General features: G+C 32.2%; 1 protein-coding gene across 7 annotated transcripts in view; it reads left to right on the plus strand.

Moving 5' to 3' along the window:
* The window catches only part of LOC126743388 (uncharacterized), a 347,135-nt gene that overhangs the window by 40,095 nt on the left and 291,302 nt on the right, over positions 1-15,738 (plus strand). For 5 of the 7 annotated variants that reach the window (XM_050450456.1, XM_050450452.1, XM_050450450.1 and 2 more), the window contains exon 2: positions 12,730-12,980. In XM_050450456.1, the coding sequence (XP_050306413.1) occupies positions 12,835-12,980 (146 nt within the window). In that variant the 5' untranslated portion in view covers positions 12,730-12,834. The other 2 variants (XM_050450454.1, XM_050450455.1) reach the window with 2 other exon arrangements.

Below are 15,738 nucleotides of genomic sequence, written 5' to 3' on the forward strand. Positions count from 1 at the left end.
CTTTCTATGCAGTTATTTGTTGGCGGATACTAGCAAAAGCTGTAGCGTATACAAATGTTTTAAAAGTCAAAAATTATGTTAATTTTAGATGTCGCTTTAGAATAAATATGATTTTGTATTGAAATTTATAAAAATATACCACGTAATTAAAAAGTAAGATTAAACATTTTCTTGATATACCGAAAATGACAGAAAATAACTGAGTACTAAAGAAAATAGGATTTATATAGGAATAGGAAAAATAGGATTAAAAAAAATAGGATTCTGGGGCATCATCGTTTATTTTATCTATTTATACTTTATTCACCCGCTGAAAGATATTAGTCATGCTGGTCAGATCGATCTCGTCTTAATCGTAATATACTTTTAAAAACGTTGGTAACTAATATATAATAATTTATGTCCCAGCATATTGTGAATCATTAAATAGAAGGCAAAGCCCATTAAAGGCCGAGTATGGAGCGAAAAAATAGTTCGTCAGCGTTGCCGCGATTTATGCATTTCGTCTTAACCGAAATTTGTACAAGTAAAATTAATAAACTATAAAAATATAGGTTCGTTTGTTTGTTTTTAGGGCAGGGTCATCTAAAAACCTAATAAGGTAAGTTATTTAACTTATAGAGTTTGAATAGATGTGTTAAATTAATACTTCTACAAACTAAACTGTTTTACCGAAGTAATGTAAAAGAAAAGTGATTAATATGAATACTTATTATTTACATTACCCAATTATATTTTAGAATTAGCAAATAACTTAATCTAATTTATGATGCTTTTACGACATTCTCGATTCTGGTTCATTATGTAAATAATTATTTTCGTGTTTTAAATACCATAATAAAGTTTTAGATACGGCTTATTAGCCTTAAGCCAAGGAGACTAATCTTTACGCTTCCCAAATGAAGTGACGCGTACGCAAAATTGAACGATAACTGGGTTTGCAAAGTAGCCACCTCGCTGTTACTCAGAAGTGTATCTTGTTCTGATTGGCTACTCTCCACGTGACACTAATTAATAGTAATAGTCATTATTTAACATAAATTCTGAATAACTTTTAAAAGAGCGATTTTATGTTTTGACATTATTCATAAGACGTCAAGACATAAAATTTCATAATAAAAAAGGTAAATGTTAAAAATATATCAATGTTTAAAGCTTAATTATTCAGAGACATAATAATTATTCTGGCAAATTTTTTTAAAGAAACATTTTTTGTAGGGATTTCGATTCAATATTTTCGAATATTTGTCAAAAAATATATTGATTATATGGCCCAGTCTAGTGAATGGCTATAGTATCCGAAGATTCAATACAATGCAAAAATGGATTGTTAAAGATTTTTATAACAAAATGATTAGATATTCTTCATAGGCTCTGATTTTTCTTAACGTTAGACAATTATATAATAAGGAACCTCTAAAATTAACAACCTATCCGTATGGAACCAGAAGTGTGGTAAATAACACAATTATATTGCATAGGTGTGGGGGAAGTATAGTAGCAAAAATAATATCACAGGGTTAGCACCTAAAATATATATGATTTCAAATCAAATTAAAGAAATTGATTCAAGATTTATTTAATTAGATCAGAGTTAGACTCACAAGTTACCACACGCTTCAAATATGATTATTTTTATGTAGTGTGAGTTGTGAATAAGAGTTTGCTTATTGTGATTAATTTTAAGAAAGTTATAAATATAATTTTGTTTTTAGTTATTTATCAAGTCAAAAATGTTAGATAGTTTTGTTATGGCAATATTATTACGTTAATAACTACTCTCATAATTTTTGTACTGTTTTGCTCTTATTTTGTTTGAGCGCCCCATTTGGAACACAAATTAAATTATATTATTAAGTTATATTAAGTCCTTTTAGTTTAAAATTTCTGAAATTTTAGGCATTTCTAAATTGTTTTATGGGTCTTTTATAAGAGCCCACGTTTTATGTCCTTTAATCAGTTTTCTATGTTTCTTTAGAAACAATTCCAAATAAGTAAACATCCAGCCACTTGACTTTAATATTTCTGCATGAGCTCGGTTAAATTTTTGTAAAGCTTTAACCTCGTTTTCTCCTTATTTTCACTTAAGAAGTGAGTTTTTTCTTCCTTGATAGTCAGTTATACCATTAGTTAAAGAATTTAAGTTTTCACATTTGTGTCTATATTTACGTCCTATTTCTTATACCACTGTCACTATAATTCATCTACAACAATTTAGATACTTCCTTGTTGGAATAAACATGTATATGACTTAAAACACTAAAAACTTATCAACAAATCAGTTTCAGGTAAAAGCTGCCCCGAGATTAACCAGTAGCGTTCATGTACGGCTAACTGAACCTTATTTGCGTGTAGTGGTTTTTCAGTACAACTTTGTAGCTTATTTTGCTTGGCACTATGATGGATGTTTTCCCAGAGTTTCAAAATCTTAAGTTCTTTTTATTTCATTTCACATATTTAACCCTTTCTAAAAAAGAATTGTAGCAAGTTAAAAATTTGTTGTTCTAGTTGTAAGTTGTTATTCTCCCCATATTTAGAAGTAAGGTGGTTCACATAATGGCATTTTGAGAGATACGTTCTTTTGTTTTCATTTCGTAAATGAGTTAAAGTTAAAAGTGATATATTCTGTTTTTTTGCACATTATTGATGTTGATCTTTTAATCTGACATGGGCTTTTATGTTATTACCAGTTTTACCAGTGGCTTGCGGTAACTTCAATAACTTCAATTTTCTCCAGTAATAGGGTCACTATCCTACCAAAAAAATCATATGAAAAAATCTTTAATAGAGACGAATACTAAAAGCATGATTTTCAGGAGTAAGCAATAGTTTTTTGTAAAACAAATTTAGTAATGATACATCAAAATGTATTATACAGAGTGTTTCCTAACTACGGTACGAAACTATACAGGGTGAATCGTTAGGTCGTTTTATGAAAAAAAGTTCCTATGAACGTATGTCGGGAGTTGCTTTGTTTCTGAGATACAGGGCGATAAAGGTTCAAAAAAATAACGGCATTTTAAAAATACTATAACTATCCTTAAACCGATTTGGTTTAAATTTGGTGCAGTTATTTGAAGTTATAAGACGCTTATTTAGATGTAACTAGATTGAAATTATTAGGTCCAGTGGCGTGTCAGGGGGCACCACATGCTTATTGTTGAGAAAAAAACAAGGCCAGTAATTGTTTTGCAGCTTTTTATTTATTTTTGTATTTAAGCAAATACAACTTTTTCGTATCTTATATTAATTTCATATCTGGCTTTGTTTTCGAAAAAAAAATTTAAAGTATCTTTAACTCATTCTAAAAATTATCCATGGACGACAACATGAAATAAAAACCAATTCATTCGATAAACAATTCTTGTTAATTTAACTTAACAATAGTTGCTTAAATACAAAAATAAATAAAAAGCTGCAAAACAAATATTGGTCTTATTTTTTTCTCAACAATAAGCATGTGGTGCCCACTAACACGCCACTGGACCTAATAATATCAATCTAGTTACAGCTAAATAAGCGTCTTATAACTTCAAATAACTGCACCAAATTTCAACCAAATCGGTTTAAGGATAGTTATAGTATTTTTAAAATACCGTTATTTTTTTGAACCTTCATCGCCCTGTATCTCAGAAACAAAGCAACTCCCGACATACGTTCATAGGAACTTTTTTTCATAAAACGACCTAACGATTTACCCTGTATAGTTTCGTACCGAAGTTAGGAAATACCCTGTATAAGTAAAAATATTAAAAATACATTTTTTATATAATGTCATTTATACAGGGTGTCCCAGCGAAAACGAAACAGAGCTATTTTCGGTATGAAAAAAAATTTTTTTTTCAAAAATCTCGGACACGTCGATTTTATTTTTGAGAGAGACAACTTTTCCTTACCAAGGCACCCTCATACCAGCAACCCCCTTCGAGGGGTTGGAATCACCCCTAAAATCCTAAATGGAAAGAGGGGTCGTATGATACCTTATTTTCAGAGTCTTTTAATTCTGAATATAACTGCCAAATTTGAAGTGGCTAAAGTTATTTCTCTAGATAAAACAGCTTGTCAAAATTGCGGAAACAGCGAAAATGAAAAAGGTATTATAGACTCTTTTTTGGATAATATTTTTAAAAGAACAAGGAAATCCTATTTTCGAAGGGGTCACTTATTAATTAAGAGGCCACCTAATACCTGGAATCCTTTACGAGGGGTTGAAAGCACCCCTTAAATCTTAAACAGAAAGAGGGATCGTGTTATACCTTATGTTGAAAGCGTTTTCACTTTAAATTTAAATGGTGACTTCTGAGTGACTGCTGGAGTTCTTCTGGATATGAAAGCCAAATAAAATTCTGGAAAAAAATGCTATAAATAAACCTTTATGCCTAAAACCCTTTCTTACAATTTTTTTTATTGGATCATTAAAACATGATTAAAAATTTATTAGTATTGTTAATATTATTGTTATTACACCTTATTAGCATATCATAAATTAAAAAAAAATAACAAATAAAATGCAAACACAAGTATCTGAAGAATTTATTTAGCTTGCTAAATATCATTGGTACTTTTTTCATAAAGCAGCATTTATTTAAATAGTTTTAAATTATTACCCAGTCTTTTACGTGTTGAAACACTGTTAGCAATGGTTTATTCTACTGCAGAGAGGGTTGAGATGATAGAGTTTTTCTTTCGGCATAATAATTGTGCCAATAGAACGGTACAAGAATTTAATGACCTTCATCCAGAAAAACGAGTCAACAGAAAATACGTTCTAGAAATAGTTGCTAAATGTAGGGAATCTGGCAGTGTCTTAAATAAAAAGCGTGAGGTTCAAAATGCTGTTGTTGTCAATAAAGCAATGCACATAACTGTCCTAGGTCAACTTCATGCAGAGCCAGGAATAAGTGTCAGAAAATTGGCGACGAGTACAGGAGTAAGCAAAAGTAGTGTTCATAGGATACTTAAGCATAATAAATTCCAAGCTTACAAAATTCATCTGGTGCAAGAACTGAATGAGGACGATTTTGACAGACGAGTGCAATTTTGTGAATCGCTTAGTGATATGATAACTGTTAATCCGCGTCTTATTTACAACATTTGCTTTTCAGATGAATGTACTTTTTTTCTTGATGGCAACGTAAATCCTCATAACTGCCGCTACTGGTCAAATGCAAATCCGGGCCAGTTTCGTGAAGTTCATACCCAGTTCCCTGAGAAGTTAAATGTTTGGGCGGGAATCTTGGGCGGCTCCATTGTTGGTCCGTTTTTTCTGCCCGGAAATTTGAACGGAGAAATGTACCGAGATCTTTTGGAAAATGCCGTATATCCAAGAATAGAAGAAATAATGGAAGGTGGAAATCATTCTGATGATGATCAAGTCGTTTTCCAACAAGACGGAGCGCCTCCACATTATGCTGCTGGTGTGAGGCAATATCTTGATGAGATATTTCCTGATCGTTGGATTGGAAGGAGAGGACCTTTTATGGAATGGCCAGCTAGGTCACCCGATTTAACCCCATTAGATTTTTTTTATGAGGACATTTAAAAACAAAAGTTTACGCTACCCAACCAGACACCCTAGAAGACTTACGCCAGAGAATTATAAATGAGTGTCAGGTGATAACACCTGAAGTTCTACAAAACGTCAGGCATCATTTTGAGCAAAACCTGTATTCCTGCATGGAAGTAGGCGGGGCACAATTTGAACATTTAATAAATTGACGTAATTTAAATAAACTTGTTTTATTTAAAAGACACAAAAGAAAAAGAGTAGGTATTTCTTATCTCTCCACTTTTACTGGCAGTAAAGATTGTATTTCTTGCTATTTTTAAATCAAAAAGATATCCATCAGTCACTTAGAAGTCACCATTTAGATTCAGAGTAAAAAGACCTTCAAAATAAGGAATGACACGACCTTTTCTATTTAAGATTTAAGGGGTGCTTTCAACCCCTCGTAAAGGGTTCCTGGTATTAGGGTGGCCTCTTAATTAATAAGTGACCCCTTTGAAATTAGGACTTCCTTATTCTTTTAAAAATATTATCCAAAACAGAGTTCAAAATACCTTTTTCATTTTCGCTGTTTCTACAATTTTGACAAGCTGTCATATCCGGATAAAAAATTTTAGCCACTTCAAATTTGGCAGTTATATTCAGAATTAAAAGACCTTTAAAATAAGGTATCACACGACCCCTCTTTCTATTTAAGATTTTAGGGGTTATCCCACCCCCTCGAAGAGGGTTACTGGTATGAGGGTGCCTTGGTAAGGAAAAGTTGTCCCCCTCGAAAATAAAATCGACGTGTTCGAGATTTTTGTAAAGAAAATTTTTTTTCATACCAAAAATACCTCTGTTTCGTTTTCGCTGGGACACCCTGTATTAGAAACCTAATTTATCCTCTTATATAAATATGAGCTTCTTTATGAATAGGGAATATTTTGGCCAATTTTTGTTTTATTTTTGCCCCCTTTGACTAATATATTAATATACTTCTCATATGACTATCGTAATTATGAGGTATAGCACTCTGTTTAATAAAAAATATAATATCGCGATCTATGGTATCAAAAGCTTGCTATAATCTAAAAATATCACCTATTTAGAAAACCAAATAAGGACATAAAATATCCAAGAAAAATTATGTAATCAAGCTTTCGAGTCAAAAATAGTTAGCAACCATAATTGGTAGTATCTTTTTAAAACATTTCAACTAAGTGAGTTTGAATCCTCGCATGTTTTTATTTCAATACTGAATAATTATTTCCAAACTACCAATTAATGGTACATTATTAATCGCCAAGTTTGCTTGCTAGAATTCTACTATGACACAACTATACTTCTTTATTTAGTGCTCTTCTTTTTTCATCTATAGAAAATCTATTATATATCTATTAAATGCTGCTATTATATACTGCTAAATATTTTATAAGAACATATATTTATCTTTATCGATGAATATTTTGTACGTTAGTTATTCTTCGAAAATATTACAGCCTCTTTTTTATCTTGGTAATTAGCATCAAAATATACTTAGCTCTATCTCCAACACAATCTTCTAATTTTGTCAAAAGAATTAACTCATTACTGATTTAAGTACCCGTTAAAGATTTAATTTAGTGAGTTAGTTGACTTAATTTACACCCCTTGGAGTTTCCTTTAACGTTGTTAAAACTTCGTTACGTTGGAGCTGTGATATTTTGATGTTCGCTTTGATGCTCGCTTTTCAGTTTTTTCTTGTTCATTCCATAAGAATATTCTTATAAAAGTATGAGAGATATAGATATCAGAAAATAAAAAATATCTTGACGTCGTTTTATACAGAAGTATTGATAAAACATGGTGTATAGTATATTTGGATTCTAAGTTCAGGTAACAAATAAGCTTACTATTATATTATGAATATAAATCATGTATAGTGGAAATAGTAGATATCGTTATATTTTTTGATGTTAAATTTTTTTTCCAAATAGAACCATATATTCTATTTCTTTAACGTTATATGTTCGATTTAATTATTATCTATTATATTATTATCTCTATTATACAATTACGCTTTAGAGTATCTTAGGACAATTTGTCGTTCTAATATATGTGTATATGTGTGACGCCTGGTGAATAAAGCATCTATAAAAAGTCTTACAGGACGGCCGTAAATGGTTCGCATGATTTCTCAAACGAGCATACTCGAGTGCACTGGCTGCACATGCACAAGAGACCTGGATGAGTATTTGTAACTGGAAAAAAAAGACCGTTTTGCACATACCTTTAAAAACAGTGTAAAATAACAAACTTTAATATTCAATAACACCGTTATTTAAAGGAATACTAAATTTTCCGATTGCACATGTTAAAAATTAGCTAAAAATCTATTAACATGAATTGAAAAGGTCAAGGGTCGATCCACCCAAATTCACAAAAGGGGTCATTAATTAAGAAATATCCTGTACTTTGGAATATCGTCATTATGTTAAGTGGCACACCAAAGGTGATGTACAAAAACAATATTTAGATGGTACGTCTTTTTAGCGATGTGTGTATTAAAGCTATACCTATGAATAAATATGCTTACTGCTTAGCCTTTAAAACAAATCGAAACTATCTCTAATACTTATAAATTTAAAACACTGATTGTTCTGATTTTTATTTTTAGTTGAATAAACAAATTCAAAACTTAAGGACAAAACTACAAATAGTTTTTGTGTTGTTCACAAAAAAAAACATGTATTTCTTTTAATTGTTACTAATCCATTTTCCAGGTAAAAATCAAGTTAAAATAATTTTTAAAAATCTTTAATATTCTTCTTCATTATGTCTAGCTGAAGGATGAAAGAAAATGTGGCTCAATAATATGGTCACCGATAATTCCAACTCTGATATTAAAAGAAATGTTTTTGAAAATTATCTTCTTACATTAAATTCTTCAGATATTTTTCGAGTTGTATTAGGATTTGCTTCAATTTTAATTAAAACAATTTTTAGATACAAATTATCAAAATTGCTGAATTGGGAGAGCAGATAATTATATTAATTTAGAAAAGTATAAAAGTTAGTTACAATCTAATGAAGTTTAATTTTATAGTTATTTTCATGATGATTACTATGTGGACACGGATTACGCCGGGTATAATAAGAAGGGCGCAGCGGTTGGATATCAAGACCCGGATAACGATTTTCCCACGATAGTATGGTAAACAAATTAATATTGTTTAATGTGCTGTGACGTCTAACAGTTAGCAAGTATCAGTTATAAATTAAATACAAACTATTTAAATTTTTGAAAACACAATATTCAATATCAATCAAAATTACACTAACTGAGGGCGAACAATAGCAACGGTTTACATGAGTTATATCACTAAGAAGCCCTTACGAAGCATTCTATGTTCCTTGTTGTAAATATACGTCATAGCATCTCTAGCCTCAGTCAGCTGCAGGCATTGTAAAATTAAATAACCATTGTATTCTCAGTTTATAAGAAATAAGATTTTTTTAAAAAGAAAATCTTTGGTCGAGTTAGTCAATTGATGCAGCCGGTAGGATTTCGAGAAATCGATACGAATCGACGATCGATTTTTTCGTTTTGCCGAATTTACGGGAAAGGACTGGATTTTTATTGTGATGTTGGCGGGCGTGTTATACAGAGTCGATTCTTTCTGAAAATCGAGAGTTCCCAATCTTTTGAAGAACTGTAATATATATCTGTCTGTCCTTTTGGAAAGGATTACATTGCTCAACCAGAACCTTACCTACCTTATATATCGACATGACTAAGATTGAACTTCTAGTAATGTCAGTGCTATTGACAGTAGCCATTTTCTATTTAAAAAATTCTCATTATGGGTATATTTTGTAAGGCCCTGATGATGCAAAAATAAAATTACGTTGGCTAGCCGATAAAGTAACTTACATTCAGATTTCCAATTCATAAATCCACAAAAAATGTAGCATCTATTAAAACTAATATTATATTAAATATAATAATAAATTTAATACAAATATATTATTTTTAAATCTTTATTTTCTTTTCATCATTGTTATTTTAAAAACTTTATTAAAAAAAGTAATAGAAAATAAATCTATAAATTTAATTTATTTAAAGTTGGAACTATATTTTTAAATCCATATATTTATATTTACATTTATAACAAGCATTTTTTTTAAAGGTCACTTCAAATGAGTGAATTACTATGTTCGACTTTAAAAATTATTACCAGAAATATCTTTATACCTACCTAAGTAAAGTAAATGCTTACTTAATATGAATTATAATAACTCACTTTTATAATTCATCGTATTGTAGAAAAATTTTTAGTTTTTTATACCCAATTATAATTCATTTAATTTAGGAATTACAAAAATATCTATTAATACCTTTGATGGTGAAATAAATTTAGTTACAAATTTCGTTAAAATTTAGATATTACACATTTCTTTGTTTCACGTTTAATACTAATCACTCAATAATTTAGATGCATAAATTAAATACCTATAATAATACTTTAGCAAGTTATACAGTGAGTCCACGAAAAAGAAGATTGTTGTCAACTGATTTTTAGTATTCTGGTTAACAATCAAATTAATTCAAACGTGCTAAAGCTACACACATCAATGTTTATTTTAAGTTTTAAAAGTAAAACATGTGCTTGCACAGAAACCTTAAGACTTCAAATAAAAAGTATTTGAGTATTTTGCATTAACCAGAATATAAAATGAAAAGAATAAGTATCAATTTTGAAATCATAAACCTATTTATAACATTTACCATTTTAGTAATGTCCGCCTGTCCATATTTTAAATATATTTTGCTGAATCCGTCATTAGATATGAATTTTTAATATGGATAACTATCTTATCCATATTAAAAATTATACTAGTATTCGCGTTGACTGTCGGATAGTTTCTAACAACCAAACTGTTTAAAATGTCACGAAAGGCGATCTATGTAACGAAACCTATGGAATAATTTAAACTAAGTATTAAGAGGACACTGAAATAAGTCACACTTCTAAAAACTAGAACCTATAGATATGAGCCTTTTTCATAGTCTGCTGACAAATACCTTTTGAATATTCTAAAATAGATAGAATTGATTTCCTAAGTTATTCTATGTAACACAGTTTTCATAAGCTTTTTAAAGGTCGAAAGAGAGTCCAAAGAGCATAACTAGAAACTGTCAAAGTCCGTTTCTAGTCAAGAATGTAATTTTTACCTCCAGTACCTTTTTCTTAAATCCTGGATTGAAATGCATTGATGAAATTGATTGAAATGCACAATCCGATAAATTATTCAGGATGTCTGCGTTTTTAATAAGGCTTAACTGTCTTTTTTGGTAATATCATTCAGTCGCCGATAGTCCACATTCGGCTGTATGTCAGATTTGACAAAGCCTTATAACAAATTGTTTGCTGGTGGCTGGTGTCTGGTTTTACCTGAACCGAAAATTTGGTAATTTTGCAATTACATTTAATAGAATAATTCAAATTTCGCTTATTAAAATTTTTTGAAACTTCGCACGAGGGTTTGCCAGATTGGTCTTTTCAAAAAGTTATCTTACATTTTTTCTGTAAAATGTACAGGGAAGCCAATAATTGACCCCCTTAAAATTTACAGGGTATATTAAAATGAAAATAAATACGTTAATTATTCTCCTATTTTTTGTACTATTTTATTAGTTTTTTGTAGTTAAAGTTGATTGGTAGGGTTAATTTAGGGTTCTACTTACGTTTGGTTTATTATTTTTATTTATAGTGTTTAGTTTTTAAGTAGTTCGTCTTGTTCGAGAGCTCCATTTTGGCCCCAATTTAGGTTATTTAGGTTATATTATTGTAAATCCCTGTAGTTTTAATTTTCTAGAATTTGTATACTTGCTTGCTTTGACTGTCAGTATTCTCCTAAAATTATTGGTCTCTTTCAGCAAAAACAATGAAGATTCTAAATATTTCGAAGCTGCTCCATCGAGTTTTAAAAGGGACGCGCTTTGTGACATTTCATTCAGTTTTAATTGTTTAGTCAGTGTTTACCTTGGAAACAATTAAACGACAGTCAAGGCTAGTTAGGTTAGTGTTTTTGACGTTGACAATAAAAGTGTGTTCCCGAATTTCGTTACAATTGGTGTCAGAAGTAAAGAATATTTGGAAGCTTATTTTAGAGGATGCCTTTAACAAGAAGTCAGGCCAAGATGGAGACCGAGAAATTGATGGAGCTGCTATTAAGGAAGTTTGACGACCAAAAATTAGAACAAGAAGATTCTTCGTTTTATCAATCTCACACCCATATATCGACCGAAAATTTGCTAATTTGCACAATGTATGTAACGGTATAAAATTGTATAATTCCATACCAGATGACATGAAGCAGTTTACAACAAAAAAAATTCAAATAAGTATGATCTAAACCATCACTAATCTTTTGCCAGTGACCCAGGGTTTGAAATGATTATACATAAGTAGGAAAATTTAGATATAACTTTTTTTTGGAAATTTATCATTTTTGTTTTTAAGTTATTTTATGCTATAAGCGCATATTTATTTATTTTTGTTAAACTTAAAAATAATAATAATAATAATAATAATAATAATAATATTAATAATAATAATAATAATAATAATAATAATAATATAATTATAATAATGTTTATATAATAATAATTTACTATGTTTGTTCGGTTTTGTAAAGTAGATAGTAAACGGGTTTTTTATTTTTTTGGAACAAAGTTTCGTAAAAGTTTGGCTCCATTTTACAAAAAAATGGGCTGAAGTAGTAATTTTATTCAATTAAAAAAAACACAGCTACTGCTAGCCTTACAAAACCAAAGAAAGATAGGCCCAAGTAAAAGATTCAAAAATGAATAGAAGGGAACGAGGCGGAACGATAATAAAAGTTGTCAATACATTAATGTGATAAATGGAAAAAGCTATGCTCGGCAGCAGCAGATTAACTACCAACAGGTAGCTCTTACCTACTTCACAAATTGTCAAGAACGGATGTAAATAATTAATAAAAAGAAAAACTAGCGAAAATCCAAAAAATAATGTGTAATTTGCTTAAACGGTACCATACGACTCTACTCCAACAAATGTATTGGAATCGGAATGCTACGGGGAATCGGAATCTAAATGTGAATGATTGCAATCAAAATCGGATTTATTCTATTCCAATCATTCTACTTCTATGCGAGTTTAAGCTATCAAGCTAGAACTTTTAGCCAATTTCATAACTTTATTATTCTATTCTAGATTGACCCATCACCATCCGGATCTCTAGAGACAGCATTTGCTAATAGTGGCGCTCGTTTACCGGGGGCAGAAAGCCATACCCAGGGGAGTCATGGAAGTCACTTGATGGTAGGGGTCACACATGCGGGGGACGACGGGAGTTCAGATGATGCCAACACACCGTCGCACAGTCCTCGGTCGCATAATACTAGCAGAGAAGAAGATGATAGTTCGCAGGCGAACGAAAGTGACAACAAAAGTCCAAATCAAAGGTAAATTTAAAAATATAACTATTAAATATTAAGTAACTGCAATAAAAAATTCAAATTTAAGTATGAAAAAAAAAGATGGGTATACTACATACGGAGCCGCTCATTAAACATTTTATATGCAGGTGGTGTAAATGAAAATTTATAATTTTTAAATAAACGACGTAAAAGAAAATCACCTAAATAACTAAATCATTTTCACGCAATTTATAATTTGTTTTAAATTAGAACATCATGCCTACTATAGTCTCCTCGCCAAACAGATAGAGTGCTTATGCCTGCTTGATGCGCAAAGGGCGGTACCTTTTGGCTTGAGATCCCTATATATTTATTAGAGCGAAATGAGTTATTACACCAGTTCCGACGTGACACTCGCTAGAGTTAGACCTCTGGTGTGCGCTTAGGTTCTTTTAGACGCGACGCGATCTGATCCTAATCGAGCGGTTTCGTAGTGGATGTTTCTTTGTGCTCAATGTGCTGTGCTTAAAGTGTTTTACCAAGTGAAGTCTGATTAAAATCATGTCAAGCGGCGACAAATCCGATTGCATTAGGTCACCAATGCGCTACGAAGAGAGGCTCAGCCACAGCCGTTGTGAGATGGACTATGATAGGGCATCTCTTCTTCAGGGAATCTTGCATCCCAGGAACGGATAATGGCGCATTTACAGAAATGCCTGGAAAAGCAGGCCGCTCAATCCGCGGAAAAGAAAGCATGTCTCTTGCTGCAGTTCCTGGAAACGGAAGTGAGATAGCAGGAGACTATCTAAAGATAAAAAGCTTACTAAAGAAATTACGCAGATTCGATAACAACTCGCCGAATCATCGGGTAAGTCGTATATTTCATATGCATCTAACTATAATATTGTTGCCTCTATTTCAAACCCTAATATCACCCCTGTCATTTTCTCTGCGTCATTTTTTCTGTAATTTTCTCTGTCTACTTTCTGAGAAGAAGGAACTCTGCCCTCTCTACCTCCAAACAACCCAACCCAATCCATCTCAAACCTCCCCCTCAACCAGGTCATGAGACGCCAGACCAGGTTTTAGAAACCAACCTCCTCCCCAGCCCGCCCCTCAAGTCCCAAAAACGGAAAAAAAATCCCTCCTATCACCTTAAGGGAGAAGTTTAGCTACGACCAGATAACTGGTCACTAATTACAATTACACTAAGTTACAATATTTAAAATACTCAAAATCAATTTTGGTTTTGCCGTCAATCAACTGCTGACAACATCAAAACTCATCCTCAAATAATAGAAGACTATCGGAAAACCCAGCCTTTCTTTGAGAACCACAAGGAGCAATTTCACTCCTTTACCCTCCCTAAGGGAAACAAGATTATATGTAGAATTTTGAGGAGTCCTCGAGCACTGGTCATCTGAAAAAAGTTGCCGACAACTTAAAATCTCAAGGTTTTCACCCAATCACAGTCTCGCGTTGGTACAACGCTGACAGAAGACCAGTTACCATGGTATTGGTCGTCCTCTCAAGAGAAAAAAAGGCAATCTTCCAACTCCAGGCCTTAGGAGCCATGAGAATATGTATCGAAGCCCAAAGCGCCAAGACACGTAGCACTCAGTATCATGGTCAATCTCACTGCAATGCGCACCCCAATTGTGTAAAATGCGATAAAGACCTGCATCCTGTTTCCACTCTGCGCCACTTACCCATCTCTCATAATGGATTGTCTCCTGATCAACATCAAATGTTCGCTGCTTTCATGAGAAACATGCAACAGCAATTTATGCAGCTGATGCAGTCATTCTTCCCTGCTCCGCAACTTGCTTAATATCTAACGCCGCTCGTTCTAAGCTTTTGATACTAAAAATCCTAGTCTTTTGATACTAAAAATCCTAGCCTCTATCAATATTAACAGTATTGGCAGAAAAGAGGCGGAAATCCAAAGATTTTTCAAAGATCACGCCCTTGACGATCTCCTGGTTCAAGAGATGTTTTTAAAGCCCCAACACCGGTTCTTCCTGGTCAATTACAATGTCGAAAAGACTGACAGGCTAAATGAGAGAAGTGGTGAAACTTTAATTGCTATCAAAAAATCAGTCTCTCACTTTCATTCTCCAAACTCAGATATAACGCTCAAATCAATTTATGTTAAGGTTTAAACCCTATACTGATAGGCTTCGCTTGCTTAAGTCCCAATAGGGAAGTAACTTGGGCGACTTGAATGCCAAGCACCTTGTAATGTATGCCCCCCCGCCCCTTCAAGAACATACTCCCGTCTCGACAAACGGTACCCCAGATATACAAGACATGTTCTTCTACAAAAATATTTTCATGCCTACGCAAGTCCCTGGATAGCATGAACTTTTTTCTGACCGCCTTCCCATTTATATGAAAATAGGACAACTCTCAAATAACTCCGCCCCTTCCAGTGCCAGATTCTTCACAAACTGGGTTGCTTACAGGAATCACCTCCAATCTTGCCTTCCAGTCTCCCCTATTAATAACTCCCCTTCCCTCGAAGGCACCATAAACAGGTGGACAAAATATCTTTGAAGTCTTATTATATGGAAATATGACTTTGAAACCGTCTAAGAAAGCTCGTTATAAGATCGGGCGATCCATTCCTAAAACAACAGTTCTATCATGCAAATTGACGAGTGCAATCACCTCCCAGAGATTTTAACTCCCAGAGGTGAGAGTAACTCGATGATATCTTAAATATCCTTCTTATCTTCTTTATCGAAAAATCTTGAATATCCTTTGAAGTTTTTCGGCTTCGTCAAAAACTTGATTATAAGTG

This window comes from Anthonomus grandis, chromosome 12 (genome assembly GCF_022605725.1).
Source record: "Anthonomus grandis grandis chromosome 12, icAntGran1.3, whole genome shotgun sequence".
Classification (NCBI taxonomy): Eukaryota; Metazoa; Arthropoda; class Insecta; order Coleoptera; family Curculionidae; genus Anthonomus; species Anthonomus grandis.